The sequence below is a fragment of the Dendrobates tinctorius genome, unplaced genomic scaffold, assembly GCF_039654945.1.
Source record: "Dendrobates tinctorius isolate UK_male_01 unplaced genomic scaffold, ASM3965494v1 ptg000038l, whole genome shotgun sequence".
Lineage (NCBI taxonomy): Eukaryota > Metazoa > Chordata > Amphibia > Anura > Dendrobatidae > Dendrobates > Dendrobates tinctorius.
This window is the reverse complement of record NW_027361706.1, coordinates 9,343,022-9,370,000: the sequence shown is the minus strand read 5'-3', so window position 1 is coordinate 9,370,000 and position 26,979 is coordinate 9,343,022. Positions and strand designations below refer to the sequence as shown.

The following is a 26,979-nucleotide window of genomic DNA, read 5'->3' as shown; positions in this document are numbered from 1 at the left end:
ATATACACACACACACAGCAGCCGGCGTCCTACTGGATGTAGATTGGTGACAGTAGAGATGAGCATGACGATTTCACTACCCTGGTCTGGCATCCACTTTGGGTCTCCGTAGAAGCCAGACCAGGTTAGTGTAAACCTTCTTAGCCAGCACTAAATGCTGAAATCATGAGCGCCGATGGTGATTATTAAGCCACCGCGTCGTCATCATGATACTGCTCCATGAAGTCATGGGAGCTCAGTAATCGCAAGAGGCACTCTGGATTTCGGCCAAGAAAGTTTGCGCTACCCTGGTCTGGCTTCTACGGAGGACCAATGTGGATGCCAGATAAGGGTAGTGCAAATCTTTATGATCATGTCTTCTAGGAAGCCTATGGCTCCTTGCACCACTACTGGAGTGGCGCTCACCCGAAGCTCTGTGACACTCAGGTAGATTTCCGGGACATGTCCACTGCCCCTTATCTTCAGCAGTAGAGATGACACTGTTGTTACATGGTATCTATGGTAACAGTGTAATGCGTAACTCCTCCTGCGGAGGCACTGCAGAAAAACTAAACACTTACCAGAATGTATCCTCAAAGATTATAGATGATTGCCAGTGGTTGGAGATATTGTCCAAAGTGTAGAAATGCCAAAAAATGACTGTGCCCAGGTGTACCTGTCTACCCTTCTGTTGTCTGGTGATTGACATCTTCTTATTTATTTGTGCTTGTGTAACTTACTTTACATCAAGATCTATGCCTTGTAACAGCCTCAATAAATCCTTAAAAAAGGTATTATTGACTTGTGTCATCAGCGCGGGAGTCGCCATGGTCTTAGATCAGGGTTTACTGTTAGTGTTCTCATCACTTCTTCAGAGTCATCCAACATACCGTGTGTTAATATATGTCCCCGGTAGGTTCCAGTAGTGCAGTATAGTTTCCGCGCACATTATTCCGCCATCGTGCGCTGACCTACTTCTAACTTTCATGTTACATTTTCTATCACTCACAAGTTTCGGGGGAGAAAAGCCTAATCCAGATTAGTTTGCCAGGTTTGAAGTTATGTCTGCTCATTCTCCGGCGTATTAATTGGGATTCATGCCGTCTAAATGCCATGTGCCGCGCAACTGTGCGAGGGGAGCGTCTTCTGCATTACTTGATTTCCAGATAGAAAAATGTCAGCAAATATAGACACGAGAAGTCCTCAATGATCGTCCGTGGGTCTATAACCCCTGGGATCTATAACGTGCGCGCGGTCCTCCGTGAGGACAGCTATTAGTGACAGAGAGGAGGCCACTAGCGGAGGAGAATAAGTGCCAGATCCACCATGTTGGTCCTGTCGGTTCAACAAATTAACCTACATAATATATGGCTCATATATAGGTAGAGGTGACCGGGCCCCTTGGTCACAATATCGAAGACAGAAAGAGGGAAAACACTAATGATGCCATTTTTCTTTATTTTTTGAGCAATGTTATAAGTTTAAAGGGATTGTCCAATGATAGCTTGCTGATCGACAGATCGGGGAAGTTTTATTGGATGCCCGATCACTACTCAATTCATTCTCTATGGGGTTACCGGAAATAGTCAAGAGCATCGCTCGCACTCAGCGTCCCCATAGGGAATGAGTGGAGCAGCGGTCGAGTGTGTGCACTGTTGCTCCATTCTAAGATAAATATTCCCTATTCTGCCCATCAGTTCATGTCCCAGCAGTTGGCCCACCACCATCAATAAGTTATCACATGTCCCAAGGATAGGCAATAACTGTTTTTTTCCACTGGATGTCCCCTTTAAAACTTATGTTAAGTGACTGATTTTGCCAATCAATGACCATCTCCATGATGTGTCGTTTACATTGCTCTTATGTCAGTTATGGACAGACCTAAGGGGAGGAAGTGATCGAGTAGATTTTAGTAAACTGAATGAATCAGGTTGGTTACATGGAGTAACCAAAGAACCCACATGGAGTAACTCAAGGTCCCACATGGAGTAACTCAAGGTCTCACATGGAGTAACTCACGGTCCCACATGGAGTAACTCACGGTCCCACATGGAGTAACTCACGGTCCCACATGGAGAAACTCACGGTCCCACATGGAGTAACTCACGGTCCCACATGGAGAAACTCACGGTCCCACATGGAGAAACTCACGGTCCCACATGGAGAAACTCACGGTCCCACATGGAGAAACTCACGGTCTCACATGGAGTATCTAAAGGTCTCACATGGAGTAACTCAAGGTCTCACATGGAGTAACTCACGGTCCCACATGGAGTAACTCACGGTCCCACATGGAGTAACTCACGGTCCCACATGGAGTAACTCACGGTCCTACATGGAGAAACTCACGGTCCCACATGGAGAAACTCACGGTCCCACATGGAGAAACTCACGGTCCCACATGGAGAAACTCACGGTCCCACATGGAGAAACTCACGGTCCAACATGGAGAAACTCAAGGTCTCACATGGAGTATCTAAAGGTCTCACATGGAGTAACTCAAGGTCCCACATGGAGTAACCCAAAGTCATCCTACATACTAAATGAAAGTCAGCCAGACTTGCAGATCAGTTGACCGCCTAGCTCATTTGTCAGTACCATCAGGGCAGATGTTGGGGAAAAGAAGGGTTGGGTCATAGAGTTCCAACATGCCAGATTCTTTTGCTTTAACAGGAGAGGTGACCTACAGCATTTTATTTCTTCCTTGTGAGAACAGTTTCTCTGCCGGGCTCTATGTACAAGTGTACGGGGTGGAGGTGTAGGAGCACAAGCTATCAGCTAAAGGAACTGCTGGATCATGACAACTTCAGATGTATGGCCACCATCAGTGTGCTGTCATTTTTTTACGTGGATTATATGGATGTTGGAAAATCTTGGTTTTTAGAGTGATTATCCCATTTTGGCAAATTATTACCCGTCCAGGTAACCACTGGCTAATTAATGGGGGAACGGTAAACTGCTGGAATTCTCATAAAATGTGAGTAAGGGGCGGAAAAAGGCCAGATTAGATTAGCTCCATTCATTGTCTATGGGACTTGTGGGAGCACAGTGCTCGGCTTTCTCTGGCAGTGTCATAGACAGTAGATAGGGCAGTCGTGCACCTGCGTGACCACCACTTCACCCCAAAAGGGCACTATTCTCAAATTGGTATTCAGGTTCCCTAACCTATTTTTAAAGGGATTGTCTTGGAGAACCCATTTAGTTAAACGCATGTTCTTCTGATTGATCTTCAGGAGCGCACAGCTCCTCCTCCCATTCCTGAAGATTGACAGTTCTGACCATCAGCAGCATTGCACCATTTGCTCTGAACTGTGCGCTCTACAATGATGCTTTGCCTGCTCCCAAGGAGACAATAAAGCTAGCCGGATCCGGTGAGCTTTCAGAGCAGCACAAAAGCATGAAGCTTGTAAGCGCTGTGCTCTTTGTCTAGGAACCGGCCACCTCTGAAAAACTGCAGCGGTCGACGGTAACCTAGACAACAAGCATTGAACTATAGACAGAAAAATCTGTCTGTTTCTGAGAATGGAGAAAATTTTTAATAACAAGTGAATTGCAAAGTTGTCTAAAAGTGATTGACAGATTAAACATCAGAGACACAAATGTCATTATTAGGGAACATCGGAACTGGTAACAGTGCAGCCAAAGCTTTATTGGAAAATGCAATCCGACTAAATAATTCCCATTCAGTCTATCAATATTTTTTGTGCTTTATAAATGCTATATAGAGAGAGAAAAGACAGATAGCAGCACAAACTTGAGCAGATTTTGGGTGCAATATTTCCTGAGTAATGCAGTTGTCCAACACAAATAGCTTAGTTACTCACTGATAACGGTGTTTCTCGGAACCCATGACAGCACCACGGAGAGAGGGGATCCGCCCATCAAGGACAGGAACCTACAGATAAAAAGGTGGCACCTCTCCTCTGCCCCTAGTTGGTTACAGAGCATCAGAGGGTTTTCAGGTTAGTTAACAACAAAAGTATATACATAACATTATAATATTGCATATTATCAAGAAGCACCGTGTCTAAACAAAAACACTCTACACACAGTAAATCGTGCTCACCGCACACGTGAAGGGGGGGAATAAGCGGGTGCTGTCATGGGTTCCGAGAAACACCGTTATCGGTGAGTAACTAAGCTATTCTCACTCACCCATGATAGCATCACGGAGAGAATTTCAGAGATTGGTAGCTTAGGGAGGGACCACCGCCTGAAGGACCCTTCTCCCGAAGGTCAGGTCAGACGTAGAGGCTAGATCTAAACGATAGTGTCTGAAAAAGGTAGAAGGTGTTGACCAGGTGGCCGCCTTACAGATCTGTTCTGTCGATACCTCTGATCTTTCTGCCCATGAGGTCGCCATTGCCCTTGTAGAGTGAGCTTTTAAACCCTCCGGGATGGTATTCCTACTGGATGAATATGCCATGGTAATCGCATCTCTTATCCACCTTGCTAGGGTACTCTTGGATGCCTTGAGTCCCTTCCGAGGTCCCTGAAAACACACAAAGAGAGAGCCTTCCTTCCTACATCCCTTGGTGGCCTCTAAGTACTGAACTAGGCACCACTTCACATCTAGGGTGTGAAACCTCTCCTCTCCTAGATTCCAAGGATTTGAGCAGAAGGAAGGAAGGACTACTTCTTGAGACCTATGAAAGTGTGTTGCTACCTTAGGTAGATATGCCAGGTTAGGTTTCAATAAGACTCTGTCAACTAAGATTTTAGTGAATGGTGGCATTGCTGACAGAGCTTGAATATCGCTCACCCTGCGAGCGGATGTTAGGGCAACTAGAAGTACAGTTTTTAATGACAAGGTTTTTAGGGGTGCTGACTGGATGGGTTCGAATGGGGGCCCTGTTAGTGCAGATAGTACTAGGTTTAGATCCCATGATGGTAATTTCTGGGTAATTATTGGTCTAGACCTGGCTGCGGCCCTAATAAACCGTGCTACTCAAGGGTTGCCTGCCACGTCCTGGTTATAAAGGGCACCTAGGGCCGCTATCTGTACCTTCAATGTGTTAGTCGCCAGCCCCTGTTCTAACCCCTTTTGCAGAAATTCGAGAATTTTGTCAATCTGGACTCCATCCTGAACCCTTGCCCCGGAGGTGGATAGAAATTTCCTCCAAGTTCCTCCCATAGGCTCTCGTTGTGATGGTTTCCTACTCTTTTGTAGTGTAGAAACCAGGTTTTCTGAGAACCCCCTCCCCCTCAGCAGTGCCCTTTCAAATTCCATGCTGTTAAATGGAAGTTCACTGCCCGGGGGTGTAACACTGGTCCCTGAAACAGTAGGTCCGGGAGATCTGGTAGGACCCAAGGGTCGGTTATTGACAGCATTCTCAGCCAGGAGAACCAAGTTCTTTTTGGCCAGAAGGGGGCTATTAGTATCATTCTTGTTTTGTCCTCTCTGACTTTTCTTATGACCGGCGGGATGAGAATGGTCTGCGGAAAGGCATACATTAGGCCCTGTGTCCACGGGAGCATAAACGCATCCAGGGTCCGGGGATTTCCCCCTGGGGTCTAGGGTACACAATGCTTCCACTTTTTTGTTTTTGTGGTCGGCAAAAAGACCTATGTCCGGGGTTCCCCACATTTTTACAATCTGTCGAAAAATGGACTGTTTTAGGACCCATTCTCCCTGGCGTAACTGGGTGCGGCTCAGAAAATGTGCTCTCTGGTTTTCTGTTCCCCGTATATGCAGTGCAGAGAGGGATAGTAGGCTTGTCTCGGCTAGGGTGAAGATGGGCAGCACGGTGGCTCAGTGGTTAGCACTGCAGTCTTGCAGCGCTGGAGTCCTGGGTTCGAATCTCACCAAGGACAACATCTGCAAGGAGTTTGTATGTTCTCCCCGTGTTTGCATGGGTCTTCTCCCACATTCCAAAGACATACTGATAGGGAATTTAGATTGTGAGCCCCATCGGGGACAGTGATGATAATGTGTGCAAACTGTAAAGCGCTGCGGAATATGTTAGCGCTATATAAAAATAAAGATTATTAAGATTTTGGAGGATGTGTTCATTAGTGCCCAGGACCTGATTCCCCCAGGTGATTTATGTAGGCCACCGTCACCTGATTGTCCGAAAGTATGCAGACGTGGTGACCCCGCAGCACGGGTAGGAAGTGTGTTAGGGCATAACTTACTGCCAAGAGTTCCTTTTGGTTCGAGGAGGCTTCTAATTCCTGACCTACCCATTCCCCCTGAGCCATCTTGTTGCCCATATGTGCTCCCCATCCCATGGCACTGGCATCCGTGGTAATTATGTGTGTGATTTTTATTACCCAGGGAATCCCATTGGATAGGTTGTCTCTTTTTCCTCACCAAGCTAGGGAATGAATAGTTTTGGAGTCTAGTGTAACGTGACCTTCCAGGTGACCTGCTAATGCTAACTGGTTGGCTAATACATCCCATTGAAGATCTCTCGTATGTAGCTGTGCCCATTGGACTGCCGGCAGGCAGGCGGAGAGGGACCCTAGTAGTGATATCGCTTTTCTTAGTGTCATGGAAGGGTTCTGAATTGCTCTTGCTACCATCTGAGCAATTCTCTCTTTTTGCGGTCCGGCAGGTAACACTCTTGGGTGTTTGAGTCCAGTGTTAGTCCTAGGAACTCCTGAACTTTGCTGGGCTCCAACCTCGATTTTTTTCAGGTTTGGAAGCCAGCCGAGGTTCTGTAGAGTGTTCATCACTCTGTCCCTCTGTTCCCTGCATTTTTGGGCCGAATTGCTTGCTATTAAAAAATCGTCCAAATATGGGATTATTAAAATATCCTGCTCTCTTAGGTGAGCCATCATTTCTGCTACAAGTTTCGTGAAAACTCGTGGGGCTATAGAAATTTCAAATGGCAGGGCCCTGTATTGAAACTCTCTTATTTCGCCCTCTATGGAGGCCGCCAGTCTGAGGTATTTTCGGGTGTCTTTGTGGATGGGGACGTGATAGTACGCATCGCTCAGATCTAATACTGTCATGAAGCAATGTGGGAAGAGAATTTTGGTGGTTGACTTGATTGACTCCATTTTGAATTTCTGGTTTTTGACGTAATCGTTTAACCTTTTTAGGTTTATAATTGTCCGGAAGGTACCGTCCGGTTTGGTCACTAGAAAGAGAGGGGAGTAGAACCCTCTGCCTCTCTCCTGCAGGGGAACCTCCTGGAGGACTCTTTTGCTTAGTAAGCTTAGGACCTCTTTTTCGAGAGCTTTTTGTTCTCGTATTGAAGATCTTAGTGGAGTTACCACATATTTTTGAGGTGGGAGAGAGAGAAAGTCTATCCTTAGTCCTGATCCTATCAACTTTAATAACCAAGGGTTGTTCGATATTTTCCTCCAGGCTGGGAGAAAAAAGCTTGGCCTCCCTCCCACCCTGGGGAAACAGTCACTTGGAGGGTTTCTTGTCTCGGGACGAGTTACCGAAGAAGAACCCCCTATCTCTCCTTCTGTCATCCCATTTCTGGTCTCTCGGGGGTCTCCTCTGAAAAAAACTTTTTGTTTCTAAAGGACCTTTTAAAGCCTGTAGGACCCAGGTTTGGGAATCCCTTCTTTTTGTCCCCTGCCTTTTGGAGGATGTCATCCAGTGTCTCTCCGAATAGAAATTTCCTTCGCAGTGGATCAAGCATAGTTTCATCTTCGTCTGTAAGTCGCCTGGCCAACATTTGAGCCACAGCGTTCTTCAGGCTGCGTTTGACAGGGCTGCCGCCTTGGATGACAACTTCACTGAATCAGCTGATGAGTCTGCTAAGAAGGCCGCTGCTCCTCTTATTACTGGAATGGATTCCAGGATCTTCTCCCTGGGTGTACCCTCCCTTAACTGTTTCTCTAGTTGATCCACCCATACCATGAGGTCCCTGGAGGTGCATGTTGCCGCTTTGGCTGGCCTAAGATTTCCCCCAGCTGATTCCCAGGTGCCCTTGAGGAAGGTATCAGCCTTTTTATCTAAGGGGTCTTTTAGAGTACCCATGTCCTCAAAGGGGAGTGCAAATTTTTTTGAGACCTTGGCAACCGCTACGTCTAGTTTCGGGGCTTTCTCCCAAGACGTGGATGCCTCCTCGTCGAATGGGTATTTCCTCTTAAGGGAAGGGACTGTGGAGTTCTTCCTATCCAGTCTTTCCCATTCTTTTTTTTATCAGGCCCTGTACATTCTCGTTTAGTGGGAACACTCTGCGTTTCTTCTGGCCCAGTCCCCCAAACATTATGTCCTGGACTGATCTATCAGGCTGAGGGTCTGCCACCCCCATGGTAGACCTTACTGCCTTTAGTAACATAGCATACATATTAGTCCTTTTGACCTAAACAACACCACAGGTCACATTCCGTAATACATTAATAACAAAAACGCCAAAAAATAAATTAATGGCACAAGGAATGTAGAAAAAAGATAAGAAAATTTTATTTATATTATCACATTACATAAAAGTACATAAGGTGCCTCAAACTCTAGAAGTCGCAGGAAGTAAACACACACAATCATTAGAAGGCTGCTCACTAATATATCAGATAACCATGTTGAATAACCACTGCCCTGTCACAATCATTAACTATAGTCCATAATAATAACAATGCCTACAATGCATCAATCTTCTTATGGCAATAATGTCTGGACCATAAGCTGATGAAAAATAATTGCAGTGAATAAAATCGATCACAATGCCAGCAAAAGTGCAATAAATATAATACCTGAATGTGTGTTCGAATCTGCCACTGCGACCCACCCCGACGCGCGTTTCGCCTGTTCTTCCGCCCCCGGAAGAACAGGCGAAACGCGCGTCGGGTTGGGTCACAGTGGCAGATTCGAACACACATTCAGGTATTATATTTATTGCACTTTTGCTGGCATTGTGATCGGCTTTATTCACTGCAATTATTTTTCATCAGCTTATGGTCCAGACATTATTGCCATAAGAAGATTGATGCATTGTAGGCATTGTTATTATTATGGACTATAGTTAATGATTGTGACAGGGCAGTGGTTATTCAACATGGGTATCTGATATATTAGTGAGCAGCCTTCTAATGATTGAGTGTGTTTACTTCCTGCGACTTCTAGAGTTTGAGGCACCTTATGTACTTTTATGTAATGTGATAATATAAATAAAATTTTCTTATCTTTTTTTCTACATTCCTTGTGCCATTAATTTATTTTTTTGGCATTTTTGTTATTAATGCCTTTAGTAACATGTCTACTTCATCTAGGGGAAAACAGTGACGGCCCCCCGTTTCTTCGTCTGAGGATGACGAGTCGGTGTCTGAAGTCTGTGAGGTAACCTCCCCTGACGTCGAGATCTCTGACTGGGAACCTGCTACTACATCCCTCTTTTTTGCTTTCCCTTTGTGTTTTAGGGTTGAAAGGGTTCTCTGAAACTCCGATCGGATTACAGCTCTTATACCCGAGGCGTAATCCGGGGTTTCATCACGAAGAACTTCCTGTATGCAGGATTCGCAGAGCTTTTTATCCCAAGAAGCTGGTAGGGCTCTGCTACAGGTGGGGCATTCCCTGTTCTTTGTTTTCTCTTTCTTCTTTCCCTAATAAGGGAAAGAAGTCTATTACAATGGGGAACATTCACATAGATCACTCACCCAGGTATGCGCGGTTGCAGGTACCGTTTCGGGAGGTGGATTCAGGTCCCTCATGGGTTGATCCAAGGAAGGTGACTTGCTCCTCGCAGCCGACCTGCTGCGCTGCGTGGAGTGGCTACTGGACCGGCCCTCGTTCCTGTCCTTATCTTTTTGCCAGTGATGGTGGTGTTGCTGCTGCCTGTGCTGCTGTTTCGGCTGCTGTTCGGGCTGCTCCTCTTGCTGGTCGCTGTCCTCCATACTTACAGGACGCTTCCAGCAAGGAGTAGTTTCAGCGCTTCCCTGTTTCAAGTTTCCCGGCCATGGCGTCACTTCCTCTCCCAGCCTGCACCGCTCTCTGCCCCGGGGAGCGCGCAGTGCGCATGCGCCGACCGAGGGGACCCGGAAGTCATCTCCTCCATTTTCAGGGCAGCGCCATATTGGTACACCTCTGTACCGTGGCGCTGCCCGCACGTGTCCCGGGTCTCCCCCAGCCCCAGTCTCCTTTCCGGAGCGGCGGCTCGGTCCTCTCCCCCCGCTCACCCTGTCGAGCCCGTCGGCTGCAGCGGTGGCGGCTTCAGGAACCGACCCTGCCGCGACAGGAGCATCCCCGCTGTCAAGACCACGAACGGGACGGCCCTGGATTCCTGTTTAAGATAAGCTGCTGCTGCTGGTTCCACGGGTCACCCGTCAATGACAGGAACCCAACTGGGGATGGAGGAGAGGTGCCGCCTTTTTATCTGTAGGTTCCTGTCCTTGATGGATGGATCCCCTCTCTCCGTGGTGCTGTCATGGGCGAGAGAGAAATGTAAATGGAAAAAAATCAGGCAGCACTCCAGTTCAAGCAATATTTGTGGGCTGTAATCCAGTACCAAGTGGTGCAATGCTTCGACCTCACAGAATGGTGATTGACAAAGACCATGCTGTGAGGTCGAAACGTTGCACCACTTGGTGCTGTATTAAAGCCCACAATATTTCTTGAACTGGAGTGCTGCCTGATTTTTTTCCATTTATATTTTGCGTTGGACAACCGTATCATTCAGGAAGTATTGCACCCAAATTCTGCTCAAGTTTGTGCTGCTATCTGTCTTTTCTCTATATATATAGCATTTATAAAGCACAGGAAAAAAAAAAATATATATATATATATATATATATTTACACATACTCTAGCTGAAGAGCCCGGCGTTGCCCGGGCATAGTAACTGACAAATTATAATGATTACAGACAACTACCACTAATATCCCACATCTTCCTGTCACAGCCGCCGTACTACTACCACTAATATCCCACATCATCCCGTCAGAGCCACCGGACTACTACCCCTAATATCCCACATCGTCCTGTCACAGCCACCGGACTACTACCCCTAATATCCCACATCATCCCGTCACAGCCACCGGACTACTACCCCTAATATCCCACATCATCCCGTCAGAGCCACCGGACTACTACCCCTAATATCCCACATCATCCCGTCAGCCAGAGCCGCCAGACTACTACCCCTAATATCCCACATCATCCAGTCAGCCAGAGCCGCCGGACTACTACCCCTAATATCCCACATCATCCCATCAGAGCCACCGGACTACTACCTCTAATATCCCACATCATCCCGTCAGAGCCACCGGACTACTACCCCTAATATCCCACATCATCCCGTAAGCCTGGGGTCAGAACCAGAGTGGAACGGTCCTATTTTCCATACCGGGGATCCCTTTAAGAGAGGCCTGGCGTTAGAACCAGAAGGCTGAATGGATTTGCCCTGACTTCCATACCGGAGATCCCTTTGAGAGGCCTGGGGTTAGTACCAAAGCGCAGATTGAGTTTGCCCTCACTTCCATACCAATGATCCCTTTTAAGAGGGACCTGGGGTCAGAACCAGAGCGCTTAGCGGAATTGCCCTAACTTCTATTCCAATGATCCCTTTAAAGGAAATCTGTCACCTATTTTTTGGACTATCAGCTGCTGGCACCACCATCAGGGGCTTATCTATAGCATTCTGTAATGCTGTAGATAAGCCCCCGTTGTAACCTGAAAGATAAGAAAAATTAGTTAGATTATACTCACCTGGGGGCGGTCCGGGTCCGGTCTTGGTCCGATGGGTGTCGCAGGCACGGTCCGGCGCCTCCCATCTTCTAACGGTGACTTCCTCTTCTTTGCTTCCCATGGTGGCTCCTGCGCAGGAGCAGAGTACTGCAGTGCGCAGGCGTCGGGACAGGACCCGGACTGCCCCGGGTGAGTATAATATAACTCATTTTTCTCATCTTTCAGGTTACATCGGGGGCTTATCTACAGAATTACAGAATGCTGTAGATAAGCCCCTGATGGCGGTGCCGGCAGCTGATAGTCCAAAAATGGGGTGACAAATTCTCTTTAAGAGACCCTGGGGTCAGAACCTCAGCGCTGAGTGGAATTGCCCTAACTTCCATCCCGGAGATCCCTTTAAGAGGGAAGATGTGCCTACGGGATGGAGGATGTGTGATGAGGATATGGGCAGGGAGGGGGGATTCATTTCTGTCATGAGCTCTCTGCTCCTTTCTGGGGGGAAGACAGTGGCTAGGAGCTTATGTTCCCGGGGATTCTAGATTTCTTCCACCATGTCAGTGTCTGCTGAGGTGTTGTGGAGTGGGAAAACTGTTGCTCATAGCAACCAATCACAGCTCAGCTTCTTTTAAACAGCTCTGGTGAAATGAAAGATACTTAGTGATTGGTTGGTGATACACACACACACACACACACACACACACAGAGACATGCCTTCAATTTTATATATATATAAGATGATGTATGTACAGTACGTGGTCTGCAGAACTTGGGGATCAATTTTATACCGCTGCTTATTTTCATAACGATAATTGTGTTTTTTCTTTTTTTTTTTTTTTTAGGAAAAAGTAGAGTATGCCTTCCTCATCATTTTTACAATTGAAACGTTTTTGAAGATCATAGCATATGGCCTAGTAATGCACCCCAATGCTTATGTAAGGAACGGCTGGAACCTGCTGGATTTTGTCATAGTCATTGTAGGGTAAGTGTAGATTTTATTTCATCAGTCGAATGTGAGTTTGCAGACCACAATGGTAACGCTATGGTAATGAAACATGGATTTTTGTGAGTACTCACCGTAAAATCCTTTTCTCCGAGACGCTCATTGGGGGACACAGGTACTGTGGGGTGTATGCTACTGTCATCTGGAGGCTGACACTAGACAATACAACACAAGGTTAGCTCCTCCGCCGCCGCATACACCCCCTGATTGCGGGCGGAAACCAGTTTAGTGCAAAAGCAGTAGGAGAGCAATAACCATTAGCCTTAATGCAGTAAACAATATGTCTGGCAAAGGACCACCCTGACATTCACAACAACATGCACATTAATCAAATAAACAAGAGCCAACAGGCTAACAGGGTGGGTGCTGTGTCCCCCAATGAGCGTCTCGGAGAAAAGGATATTACGGTGAGTACTCACAAAAATCCATGTTTCTCCTTTGTCTCATTGGGGGACACAGGTACTGTGGGACGTCCTAAAGCAGTCCCTGGGTGGGAGATTGACTCACCTATCCAAGCTCCATGCATCCCTTGTTTAAAGGTGCGCTACCGCTGCTTGGAGAATCCTTCTACCCAGGCTCGCATCCGCCGAAGCCTGAGTATGGACAATGTAATATTTAGTAAACGTGTACAGGCTGGACCAGGTTGCTGCTTTGCATACCTTCTCCGCCGAAGCCTGATGCCGAAGCGCCCAAGAGGCGCCCACTGCCTGAGTAAAATGCGCTTTGATCCCTGATGGAACCAGCGCCCCTCTGATGCGATAGGCCACTTGAATAGTTAAACGGATCCCTCTGGCTATGGTCGATTTTTGAGGCAGCGAGTCCCTTCCTGCGCCCTTCAGGGAGCACGAACGGTGCATCCGTCTGGCGCAAGGGTGCCATCCTTGACACGTACCTCCGGAGAGCTCTTACCAGGTCTAACGTGTGCAGAGCTTCTTCCACGCGATGCACTGATAACGGACAGGACGAGGGCAAGACAATATCCTCCTTGATGTGGAATGAGGACACCCCTTTAGAAGAAAAGGGGGGAGCTGACCTAAGCACCACCTTATCTTGCGGAAAGCGAGGAACAGTGATCTGCACGACAGCGCCGCCAACTCCGACAATCGCCTATCTGAGGTGACGGCTATCAAAAAACACCCCCTTCCACAAACGAAATGGTAAAGGAAAGACCTGTAGCAGCTCAAAGAGAGCTTCCTGCAGAACACTCAGGACCAGGATAAGATCCCTGGTGCCCATTGGCGCCTTATAGGGAGGTACTAGATGAGAGACTCCCTGGATGAAAGCCTTTACCTGCATATTAGTAGCCATTCTACACTGGAATAGGAAGGACAATGCCGTTATCCGACTCCTAAGAGAGCTCGGGCTAATCCTGAGTCTAGGCCCGACTTGAGAGAGGCCAAGATGTCGGGAATAGAGAATGTCCGGGGCGAAAGACCATGCTCTCGACCCCAAGTAAAGAACAACTTTCAGGAGTAACAATAGACTCTCGCCGAGGTATGCTTCCTGGCGCTAACCATTGTAGCGCCCACCTCGTGGTGAAAACCCCGCTTGAGCTAGAATCCAAGATTCAACGGCCATGCCGTGTAACACAGAGCCCCCGAGTTCGGGTGGCAGCTTGGTCCTTGGGACAGCCGATCCGCACGCTGCGGCAATCGCCACTGGATGTCGGTGAGCCGCTGTATCGGATCTGCATAGCATGCCCGTCAGGGCCCATCTGGTGCCAGCAGCTCTACTGGTACCCTTTCCACCTTGATCTTTCTGATAACTCCTGGAAGCGATGGCAACGGAGGAAACAGGTATGGAAAGGCGAAACTGGTCCCCTGGTAGAACCAATGCCTCCACCCCGAGCACTCGTGGGACCCGTGCCTGAGCAACGAACACGAGCACCTTGGCATTCATTTTGGATGCCATCAGATCTACATCTGGTGTCCCCCATCGTTGCAAATATGCTGAACAACCTCCCCAGCCACGACCTCCTGTCGGCTGAGGAAGTAGACTGCCCAATTCTCTACCCCTGGGATGTGGCCCGCCGAAAATACCGCTGGATGTTCTCGGCTCACTGCCGGACGTGTCCCGTCTCACGCATGGTTGTCCTGCTGCGCGTGCCCCCTTGATGATTTACATAAGCCACTGCCGTGGCATTGACTGACTAAATCCGAACGGGTGGTTCGGCTAGGAAGTGCCGAAAATACTGCAGTGTCCGCCAAACTATACGTATCTCCAACAAGTTGACCTGGAGGTGTGCCTCCTGTCGCGACCATTGGCCCTGAGTCGTGTGGTGATGAAACACTGCTCCCCAGGCCCAGGAGGCTGGCATCTGTCGTGACCACTAGCCAGTGCTCTGGGGGAAAAGGTTTACCCTGAAGAAGCGAAGATCTGACCGTCCACCACTCCAGTGACTGTCTGATCTGAGAGGATAGCTGGCACCGCTGATCGAGGGCGAATGGATTCTTATCCCAATCTAACAAGAGAGCCTGCTGTAGCGGGTGTAGAAGGAAACTGGGCAAACGGAATCGCTTCCCTTGCTGCCACCATCTTCCCCAGCATCCTCATCCCGAAACGAAAGGAGCGAGGAACTGGCTGCTGGAGCTTCCGGACTCCCTGCTGGAGCGGTACGGCTCTGTCTTGAGGGAGACTCAACAACCCTCAGGAGGTATCGAAGATCATTCCTAGGAAGAAAATCCTGTGGGGTGGGACAAGGGATGACATTTCCCTGTTGACCAACCATCCTAAGCGGAATAGCGTATTTAGCGTAATGCTAACATTCTCCTTGCATGCTTAAAAAGAGGGACCCTTCACCAAGAGGTCGTCTAAGTATGCAAGACGACTATGCCCCGAGAGTGTAAGACGGCCCTCACGCCTACCCTTAGTTTTGTGAACCCTCAGGGGTGGTGGCTAGCCCGAAGGGCAGCGCCGCAAACTAAAAATGTTGGCCATTGATGGCGCCCTGAAGAACCTTTTGATGCAGAGGAGAAATAGAAAAAATGCAGGTAGGCATCCTAAAAACCGACTTAGGATATGTATTCTCTCTGCACCATGCCCGATATAACCGAACGAAGCTATTCCATCCTGAAATGTGTGATCCTGATGAACTTGTTCAGGAGCCTCAGGTCCAAAATCGTCCTGACTGTCCCGTCCTTTTCGGGGACTGCGAAGAGATTGGAATAAAACTTCTGAGCCCTCTCGAGCTCTGGTATGGAATAATGACCTGTTGTCCTGGAGTGACCTGACGGCCCCCCGCAACGTCCCTGCCCTGTACTGTACTGTACTGTACTGTAGGGAAGTCGGGCAGACAAAAAACCGTCTTGGGGGTTCCTCAAACTTTAAGTCGTACCCGTAGACACCAGTTTCGTCCCCCATGAGTCGTGTGCTAACTCGACCCAGAATTACGAAAATAAGAGCAGGCGCCCGCCTGCCCTGTTGATGTCGCCCATAATGCTCCCCTATTCATTTGGCTGGGGGTTCTTGGCACCTCTCGGCCTGGCGGGCGCGGAACCCTCCACTGGATTGGGTCTACATGAGACCTGTTGCTCCCTGTTCTGGCTGGGGCGACTTGGACCGGCCGAACTGGCTGCCTCCGTCCCCCCGGAGTTGAGACCTACCCGAAATTATGTTGGAAACTAGGAAAAAAGGTTGCCTGATCATCTGTTGTGGAAGGAAGCTGCTCTTTCCTCCTGCCGCGTCAGAAATGCGCTGATCCAGATTTTTCCCCAAACAGGCCCTTGATAGGGTACGGAAGTCAGAGACCTCTTGGAAATAGAATCCGCCCGCCAAGCCCTTAACAAAAAGGGCTCTCCTAATGGCTACCGCGTTAGCGGCTGCCGATGCTGCACAATTGGCCTCATCCAATGCATTGATCAAGTAGTCTCCGGCCATAGGAATCTGATTTGTGACCTCTAACACCTCCGCAGGCAAGGTCTCTATCTCGCAAAGCCTTATTCACTGACTCAGACCATGACATCATGGCCTTGGCTCTCCCTGTTGCGCAAAGGGGGCGAGCGCTGAAGCTGACGCTTCAAAAACACTAATCGAGCCAAGCTCTCTATGAGCCTATCAGAGGGATTCTTAATGGACTTCGAGGCCAGACGAGATACTGGTGGATCCACCACTGGTGATTCCGTCGATCTCCTTTTTTATCTTACAGAGTTCAGGGGCAAATGGATATCTTGCCTCCATAGTCTCCTGACCCGAGAAGCGCCTATCTGGGCGTTCTCTGTGGCGCTGCCCAATGCCTTCAAACTCTGGGTGAGTGCCAAAGACTCTGTGCGGACGCCTTGCCTGTCTAAAGGCTACTTTATGGCTCAAGGCCAGGGTGACTTCATTCTCTGCCCCCAAGGTTTGCTTGACAGCTCCAATGAGGCTGTCTATTGCTACTGACAGCCCAGGATATCCAGGTCCGGCGGAGCGTCTGAGTCCCAATCCACACTCTGCCTGCTCCCGAACATAGGTGACAGAGAGCGTGATGCTGAACTCCCAGATGCCGAGGCACTGGGCAACCCGGAAAGACCTCGTGTATGCGCTTTACCCTCCCTGGCCATATTGCATGAGCAAGGCGTTTTTCTCCTTCTCTCTTTTTATTTTTTTTATTTTTTCCAAGAGAGGGAACGGGGGGGGGGGGGGGCAGGAGGGCACCCCCTGCGTGTCTAGTGTGCACCTGCAGCTCAGCTGCGCCTTACCCGCTCCTGCGTCCTCCACGCCACTGCTCCTGCGCACCTCTCTGGGGCAGGCCGACCACCTTACCTCCCGCGGCCTATCCCACCCCGAAGCCAGGGCCTCAATTAATTCGGCGCCTGTCCGGCTTCAAGGGGCGGGCCGCCGAAAGTGACATCCCGACAGAGGCGGGACTTCCTCCGCGGCCTAGCTCCGGCCAAAGCCACGGGCTCAATTTTACAGCATCTGCCCGCGGGATGCAGCCGAGGACGCCGCAGCGGCGCAGCCGTAAACGACGCAGCAGTGCGACTGCCGGAGGCGCCAGGCTCCGCAACAGGAGTGGTCGGAGGCGGAGGTGGTGGCGACGGGTGCCAGCTTACCTGCAGGAGGAAGCATCGGGAAGGATTTGCTGCACGCTCCCAGCACACCGCTGCTGTGTCCGCATCTCTGCCCAGGAGCCCCACACACACGGCCGGTGATTTGCGATCTCTGACGACTCCACCAGGTATACCGGGGAGGAGAGGGGTGGTGGGGGATCCAGGGCGGTGCAGGCAACCTAACTCCGTCCAGCTTCAGCCGAGCAGAGGGACCGTCCGTCGCCTTGCAGCACCTCCGTCTAGCGTTGGTGGAGCAGTGGGGGCCGCACAGACTAGTCTTGTGCCTCTGTGCAAGCCCATGGTTTCAATACCTAGGGGTGGACAGGGCTAAGTCTGGCATCGTGTCACACATCGCGTGAGAGGATACGTGGAGGGATACTCGCACGTGCTCGCCCGTTGATGGTTTGGGGAAATCGGACCCTTTCAATAGGATCCGTTGCCCCTGTCTCATCTTCTTAGAAAAAATAAAGAAAAGAAAAAAGCAAACTAAAATAAAAAATTCTGGGAACCTGCCCAGATTTGTCCCACGGTGCGGGAAAGGATACGTGGAGACGATACTCGACACGTGCTCGCCCGTTGATGGTTTGGGGAAATCGGACCCTTTCAATAGGATCCGTTGCCCCTGTCTAATCTTCATGGAACAAAAAAGTCTGGAGAAAAAAGACCAGACGTGTGCCTCCAAAGACACTAAGCAAAAAACTGGTTTCCGCCCGCAATCAGGGCGAGGGTGTATGCGGCGGGGGAGGAGCCAACCTTGTGTTGTATTGCCTAGTGTCAGCCTCCAGATGGCAGTAGCATACACCCCACAGTACCTGTGTCCCCCAATGAGACGAAGGAGAAAGTGATGAGTCTACTATTTTACAAAAGCGAGTGCGTGCCCTATGTGTTGCAGATATCTTCCATCCCTTTAAGGGGGTTGGTCAATTTTGCAATTCACTAACTGCAATTGGCATGTGCCCAAAAATACAGCACAATCCCACTACACAGTGGCAAGTAATAATAGTGAATGGAGTCGCGTAAAAATCCCACAGGTTGGATTCCTGACGACAGCTGCCGTAACTTGCACTTCACAGCCTCCTCCTGTCTATTGGCTGGATACAAGATGAGTTAACTGATAATCCATCAGAGAGCGCATTAAGATTAAATTGATGAATAGTTTGTAGCTCTAATATCTGTCTTTTCTGACTTCCTCTCAACTAATTTACGACCACAGACCACATCAAAGTTGAATGTGCAATGAAACCAAGAGCCTGTAAAAGCCAAAAGGTGAAAAATTTGGTGGACAACCTCTTTAAGTCGCATTCCCACAAGTCACCGTGTAGCTCTCAAAGATCCTATCCCAATATGTAGTAGGTGTAATAACAATAGTAGCATATACCTTCAATTAGAAATGTAGTATAGTTCTCCTGATAACTTTTGTCGCTTTCCACATGTGCACGTATTGTAGTGGCTTAGGTATCCATGGTTACATCCACTAACAGCTGAGTAATTGTCACAATGTGAGTTGTCATAACCAAGGATACCTAAGCCACTGTAATGCCATGCACATGGGGTAAGCGGCGTAGAGAATCAGAAGAACTATACTACATTGCTATTTGAAGGTATTTGCTACTATGTTCGAGTCCCTGCAGAAGAGGTAGAAAAATGTTTATGGAACCAAGTCACTTGTTTTTTCTTGGGCTTTCAGTCCCCTTTATCATGTCAGTCTTAAGGCCCTCATACACATTAGACTAATGTCGGCTGAATCTATACCGACAGGTTCGGCCGACGGAATAATGTGTATGGGGGCACCGGCTGACTGATCATCTGGAGAGGTGTTGATGGGACATGTCCGATTTCAGACCGCCGATTGCATTGTTCTCCCTGAAAGAAGCCACCAGCCGGTGTATCGGTTTAGCAAACAGGAGACGAGCGATCGGCCGAGTACGGGAGGGTCGGCTGAGATGGCTGTCAGACTAATAGTTGAGTTTTTGGTTTCCACCTATGCTCTAGGGTCTAAGTGATAACTTTTATCCTTGTGGAGAGTGACAAGCCAAGCCTGGCATGTCTGAGTGTGGAGACTTATAGGCCATGCATGCTCCTCTGGGAAATTAAATATGAAAACTGCCTCTTTAGAGAGGAAGAGGACTACAACTTTATCGCCACCTATAGGAAGGAGCGATACTAAGTCAATATCAATTTTTTTTACAAGCCTTGCCATATGAGTTAGGATAAAAGTCAAACCAGAATCTTAATTTACAGTCAGTGTTTCAGTGTGTTGCCCCTCATCAGTGCAAAGTATGAGATCTGATTTGGCTGTATGAGAGGATCTGGTCTGTGGTGTAAGGGGTAACGTTTCTCCTTGTGGAGAGGGACAAGCCAAGCCTGGCATGTCAGAGTGAGGAGACTTATAGTCCATGCATGCTCCTCTGAGAAATTAAATATGCAAATTGTCTCTTTAAAGAGGAAGAAGACTAGAACTCTAGCGCCAACTATAGGAAGGATCGATCCTAAAAGCCAATAATCGACTCTTTAACGAGCCTTGCAATATGAATTAGGATAAAAGCCAAATCAGAATCTCAATTTTCAGATGCAGTGTTTCTGGATATTGCCCCTCATCAGTGCAAAGTGTGAGATCTGATTTGGCTGTATGAGAGGATCTGGTCTGGTGTCTAAGGGGTATCATTTATCCTTGTGGTGAGAGACAAGCCAAGTTTGTCATGTGAGTGTGAGGAGACCTATAAACCATGCATGCTCCTCTAGGAAATTAAATATGCAAATTTTTCTAGTCCTTTTGCCCTCAGAAGAGAGAATATACACAACTATCCTCTTAAAATGTACCAAGAGGTTAATTGGCTGCAATGTGTGTCTAAACAGATTGTGACTGATGTGAGTGCCAAAGATCTTTGTACCGCGTTGCAGAATATGTCGGTGCCATACAAGCAGCAGGAAATAAAGAAAAACAAATATATTTCTGTAATTTTAATAAAAACTTTTCCAACATGAACGCTCCATTTCTGACCAAACTAAACTGATCCCTGCAATAGTTCTTGACCCCGATTATCACCGGCTACCTGCCTGGTCCTGTTTGGTATTAGAAAAGTATTAGGCGATTACTTAAAAGGGGTTGTCCAACGTTTAAAGGGAATCTATCAGTGAGATCAAACCCCCCCTGCACCCCCCCAAAAAAAAAAAATGCTTATGTAGATGTGTATGCAGATCTTTGAAATGTAAATCCTTGAACCACCTTTACTTCTTCTGTCTGTTGCTGCATTCCTGAGTATTTCCTTTCATATGCAAATCGGACAGCTGGTTTTTGCTATTTAATCCGAGAGCAGCATGATATAGGGGCAGATACCCTGATTCTAGAGATGTGTCACTTACTGGGCTACCTAGTGTAGCTTTGATAAAATCACTGTTTTATCTGCTGTAGATCTTTCAGTTCTCTGAATGCTGAGCTCTGTATAACCCCGCCCACACCACTGATTATGCACAGTGAACACAGCTGACAATCAGTGGCGGGCGCTGGGTTATACAGAACAGGAGGACAGCATGGCACTGGACTCTTGGTCTTGGTGATAATCTCCTGCTAATAAAACAAACATTTAATTAAAACTGTATCAAGCAGCTTAATAAGTGACATATCACTGGATTCAGGGTCTCTGCCCCTACGTAATGCTGCTCTCAGATTACATTGAAAAATCCTGCTGACAGATTCCTGTTAGTCGTTTCCTCATTTTTCTTCTATGTTACATTGTATGCCTTTTTAGTTGTTACTCTTATACCCTGCTATTATCATGTTTTTTATTGCTGCAGATTGTTTAGTGTAGCTTTGGAACAACTTAATTTTGGTACCAAAGAAGTGGAAGGAGGAACCCACTCAACGGGGAAATCTGGTGGTTTTGATGTGAAAGCTCTGCGAGCCTTTCGTGTGCTACGTCCCCTCCGATTAGTGTCCGGTGTGCCCAGTAAGTACTTTTTTTTTTTTTGGGTAACTTTTATTCTGGGATACTTTAAGCCTAAAAATGACCACATTAAAGAGGTTGTCCACTACTTTTTCATTGATGACCTAGCCCTAGGGTAGGTCATCAATGTCTGATCGACCGGGGTCCGACACCTCGCACTTCCGCCGATGCCGGAAATACTCACTTGCGGAGCTGCTCCGTCTCCTTGTAGTGGCCGCGGCAGGGTACTGCAGTGCACATCCAACTCCTCTTCCAATCAATAGGAGGCAGATGTGCAGTACCCTGCAGCGGCCACTACAGGAAGACGGAGCAGCTCCACAAGTGAATATTTCAGGCATCGGCGGAAGTGCCGGGTGTCGGACCCCGGTCGATCAGACATTGATGACCTACCCTAATTAATGAAAAGCCATGGACAATGTTCATTCAATCCTCATGCACACAAGCAAAATCGGACGTTTTTAATCCATGCTCTTGATCCAATTTGCATCCATTTTTTGATCCTTGCGTCCATTTCTACCATTTCAATTTGACATCTGTTTTTGCTCATATGAGATTAAAAAAAAATTCAAAAATTTTCCTACTCATTGAACTCAGCATTTCCATTCTTTTCGCGTTTTTACTGCTATTTTTCACCCATTCGAGATCAAAATGCCTTCTCCCCAAATTTACGCTGCAGCTTTCTGGCCACAATCTCCAGTTTTTTAATGAAGAAAAAAAGCATTAGAAAAGCAACGTGTGAACATGCGCTAACGTTCTGCAACAGAATTTTGCCATAAAGGGATTTTGATGCCCTGAAAGTTTTTTTAAAACTTTATCCACATGTATTGGACTGATGTGGATTTTCAATGAAAAAAAGCTATGCTAAGAATTCACAGCGAAACTGCCTTGTGCAAATCTTCCCAGACGGTAGAAGGATTTGCTCTTTCATCCCCCCATCATTTTTGTAAATGTCAGGCTTGGTGTGACATCTAAATTTGGTGTCTGGTTTAATTTGGCTTTAAGAGAAGAGAGCGCTCCTGGGGTCATGCGTGAAAATGCTGTAAATGGCAAACGGCAAATGGAAAAGAGCTATTGTGACACGATTATCGATCCATAAAAGCCTCTCCAATCTCTCCGTGTCGGTGCGTCCTTCTGCTTAAGAATCGCGGAGCACATCTCCGTTGTGGATTTATAGATTATATAGCTCCAGATTAGTATTCCAAGGGTCAGATGAGCGTCATTCCAAATTTTGTTTGCTTAGCTGAAAGGGCACAGTCAGATGGCCGTATAGGACGAACGACCATTCCATCACAATACTCGGACTGGCCGATGGCTATCCTCACTGAAACATGACAGCATGTATTTCTATGCAGCTGTCACGCTTGGGTGAGGAGAGCCACCAGCCTGTCACGGGTATGTTAGAAGCTGCAGACAGTCACTCTGCATCTGGCTGAAGAAGGTCTCTTCGTTTGGCTTTGCAGACACCTTCTTAACCCTTCTCTTTGACCCAGTGGCTACTTTTCTCCAGCTCTAATTGACACACCTGGTCCTGGGTGTTTATAGACTCCCAGCCTGCTGTTGGGAGTTGCTGGTGATATTCTCTTTTTCCCCCTGTTGAGGCTTGGAGCTATAGCAGTTGACTATCTTCCTCTTTGGTGTTGCTGGAGGACATCTGTGTTACATCTCTGAGTCTACTCAAGATAAGTGTTCCCCTTGTTTGTCTATCCCAGCTGTCTTTAGTGGTAGTGGGGATCGACTAGTGTAACCCCGTCCTTCCCTAAGCAGGGCTTATTGCCGGGGTCAGGCAGGGATTAGGTTCCTGCTTGGCGATAAGTGCAGAACCTATATAAGGACGTTTAGGGCAGACAAGGTGACTTTACATATGCCTAGGGGTCTCCACTCCCGCTTCCCTGTTGGGCTCCCTTCCCCTCATCCCTTTGTGTTGCACTTAGTCTTTACTATACAGTGCGTGACACGGCCAGTCCAAGTATTGCGATGCGACCGTCGTCAATGCTATACAGCCGTCTGACTGTGCCCTAATTATTAGCGTTTGAGTCTTTGTGCTGGTACGTTTGCTGACTCCGCGAAATACTGGGGGACCTCTAGAAGTTGCAGAGTTAGGAATTGCATCCAGGCCCCAAACCAGGGAGTGCACATAAAACCAGTTGTACCATTAGAATGCACAATATAATTTATAAATCCATTCTGATTTATTGTTTTATATATTTTTTTAGAACCAAGTGTTTAGGTTAAAGAGGACCTTTCAATAATTTTTTCTTTTTTTAATTGGACACACTATGTAATATTGGATGAAGAAAACTTTTTTTCTTTATTTTGTCTGTCCGTTGCAGATATATTGGCATTCAAAGTACTTAGCACCTAATGAGTTAACTTTTTAAGTCCAAGTAGGTTATCAGACAGTTTTCAGTGAGGGGGCGTTTACTTCTTCTCCCTGTATGATGCTGACCAATCATAAGCAGGCAACAACACTCAGAGGAAACAAGAACACCCCCCCCCACGATAGCTTGGAGCAAGTTTCTGAGTGTGTGAGATGTAGTGATGCACACATTTACGCTGGGTCCCTGCAGCGCAATACAAGCTGACAGCCAATGAAAGGCCGACAGCTGACGTCGGTGTGCAAGTCACTGGCGACATATGGCAGTGAAGTCATGCTCTGCCCCGCTTGCACACTAAAGTCAGCTGTTGGCTCCTGCACTGTCTACAGAAGAGGACTCCACACTATGTGGGTAGAATCATCCAAAAAAATGTTATGAATTAGAGAACATCGGCAGAACCTGGGAGATATGTACCATGATTGATGACATATATAACAGAATGGGCCTGAGATGAGGGACATATATACCAAAATGGGCTCAGGATGGGGGACACATATACTAGGATGAGCAACCTATATAGTAAGATGGGAGAAGTATATACCAGGATGGGGAACATATATACCAGGAAGGGACTCAGGATAGGGGACATATATACCAGGAAGGGACTCAGGATGGGGGACATATATACCAGGAAGGGACTCAGGATGGGAAGCATATATACCAGGAAGAGACTGAGCATGGGAGACATATATATCAGGAAGGGACTGAGTATGGGGGACATATATACCAGGAAGGGACTGAGTATGGGGGACATATATACCAGGAAGGGACTGAGTATGGAGGATATATATACCAGGAAGGGACTGAGTATGGGGGACATATCTACCAGGAAGGGACGGAGTATGGGAGACATATATACCAGGAAGGCACTCAGGATGGGGGACATATATACCAGGAAGGCACTCAGGATGGGGGACGTATATACCAGGAAGGGACTCAGGATGGGGGACATATATACCAGGAAGGGACTCAGGATGCGGGACATATATACCAGGAAGGGACTCAGGATAGGGGACATATATACCAGGAAGAGACTGAGTATGGGAGACATATATACCAGGAAGGGACTGAGTATGGGAGACATATATACCAGGAAGGGACTGAGTATGGGAGACATATATACCAGGAAGGGACTGAGTATGGGAGACACATATACCAGGAAGGGACTGAGTATGGGAGACATACATACCAGGAAGGGACTGAGTATGGGAGACATACATACCAGGAAGGGACTGAGTATGGGAGACATATATACCAGGAAGGGACTGAGTATGGGAGACATATATACCAGGAAGGGACTGAGTATGGGAGACATATATACCAGGAAGGGACTGAGTATGGGAGACGTATATACCAGGAAGGGACTGAGTATGGGAGACGTATATACCAGGAAGGGACTGAGTATGGGAGACATACATACCAGGAAGGGACTGAGTATGGGAGACATACATACCAGGAAGGGACTGAGTATGGGAGACATACATACCAGGAAGGGACTGAGTATGGGAGACATATATACCAGGAAGGGACTGAGTATGGGAGACATACATACCAGGAAGGGACTGAGTATGGGAGACATATATACCAGGAATGGACTCAGGATAGGGGACATATATACCAGGATAGGACTCGGGATGAGGGACATATATACCAGGAAGGGACTCAGGATGAGGGACATATATACCAGGAAGGGACTCAGGATGAGATACCAGGAAGGGACTCAGGATGAGGGACATATATCCCAGGAAGGGACTCAGGATGGGGGACATATATACCAGGAAAGGACTCAGGATAGGGAACATATATACCAGGAAGAAACGGAGTATGGGAGACATATATACCAGGAAGGGACTGAGTATGGGAGACATATATACCAGGAAGGGACTGAGTATGGGAGACATATATACCAGGAAGGGACTGAGTATGGGAGACATATATACCAGGAAGGGACTGAGTATGGGAGACATATATACCAGGAAGGGACTGAGTATGGGAGACATATATACCAGGAAGGGACTGAGTATGGGAGACATATATACCAGGAAGGGACTGAGTATGGGAGACATATATACCAGGAAGGGACTGAGTATGGGAGACATATATACCAGGAAGGGACTCAGGATAGGGGACATATATACCAGGATAGGACTCGGGATGATGGACATATATAACAGGAAGGGACTCAGGGTGAGGGACATATATCCCAGGAAGGGACTCAGGATGGGGGACATATATGCCTGAAAGCAGTAGGCCCATCGGGCTCTAGTTACGCCACTGTGCCGCCATCCTGTGCTCATGATGCCGAAGTCGCAGCATGAATATAATGCCATCCCTCTACTTCTTCTTCCAGGTTTACAGGTCGTCCTGAACTCCATTATTAAAGCCATGGTTCCCCTGCTGCACATCGCCCTTTTGGTTTTGTTCGTTATTATAATTTATGCTATTATTGGACTAGAGCTTTTTGTTGGGAAAATGCACAAATCCTGCTTTTTCCTCGGCACTGGTAAGTTAAAGAAACCTTTAAATAACTTTAATGGAGATAAAAGTGATAATCTGAGCAATCTGGATATGATTTAGCAGCCAGACAATCCTTAAAAGGAATATGTATCCAAGAAATTACCTACTGTATGAATCAGGTTTTTATGTTCAATGTCATTTTTTTTGTATTTTTTATATATATATTTTTTTTTTTCATATTCCAGTCTGTATTAAAAAAAGTTGGTGTCTTGCAATTTTCATACTGACCACTGGAGCAATTTTTGAGTCATAATTCCTGTTCTTCAAGAAATGCACACGCACATTGGCAGCAATAGACTGATTCAGGTCCTGTCTTTTCTATTGAAGCATCTAATGAGCGGGTGCAGATATTATTTTGAAGGGAGGGTGAGCAAGGTCAGCCATGACATTGTTTTTTTTGTGAATGTTGGATGCTGTGTTATCAGCTGTGTATAGAAGTGTTACCTATTATTATAATCCTGTATGTGCTGATAATGAGTCTGCTGAAAAGCATTCTGTAAAAAAAAAACAAAACAGGAAGTATGAGTCTAAAATAGCCCGACTAGAAAGATTT

The 26,979-nt window shown here is 47.4% G+C and overlaps 1 protein-coding gene across 15 annotated transcripts in view; it reads left to right on the top strand.

Annotated features, from left to right (window-relative positions):
• The window catches only part of CACNA1D (calcium voltage-gated channel subunit alpha1 D), a 361,717-nt gene that overhangs the window by 163,895 nt on the left and 170,843 nt on the right, over positions 1-26,979 (top strand). For all 15 annotated transcript variants that reach the window (XM_073574161.1, XM_073574160.1, XM_073574162.1 and 12 more), the window contains exons 4-6: positions 12,403-12,542; positions 21,386-21,537; positions 26,260-26,412. In XM_073574161.1, the coding sequence (XP_073430262.1) occupies positions 12,403-12,542; positions 21,386-21,537; positions 26,260-26,412 (445 nt within the window). The remainder of the gene's footprint in view (positions 1-12,402; positions 12,543-21,385; positions 21,538-26,259; positions 26,413-26,979) is intronic.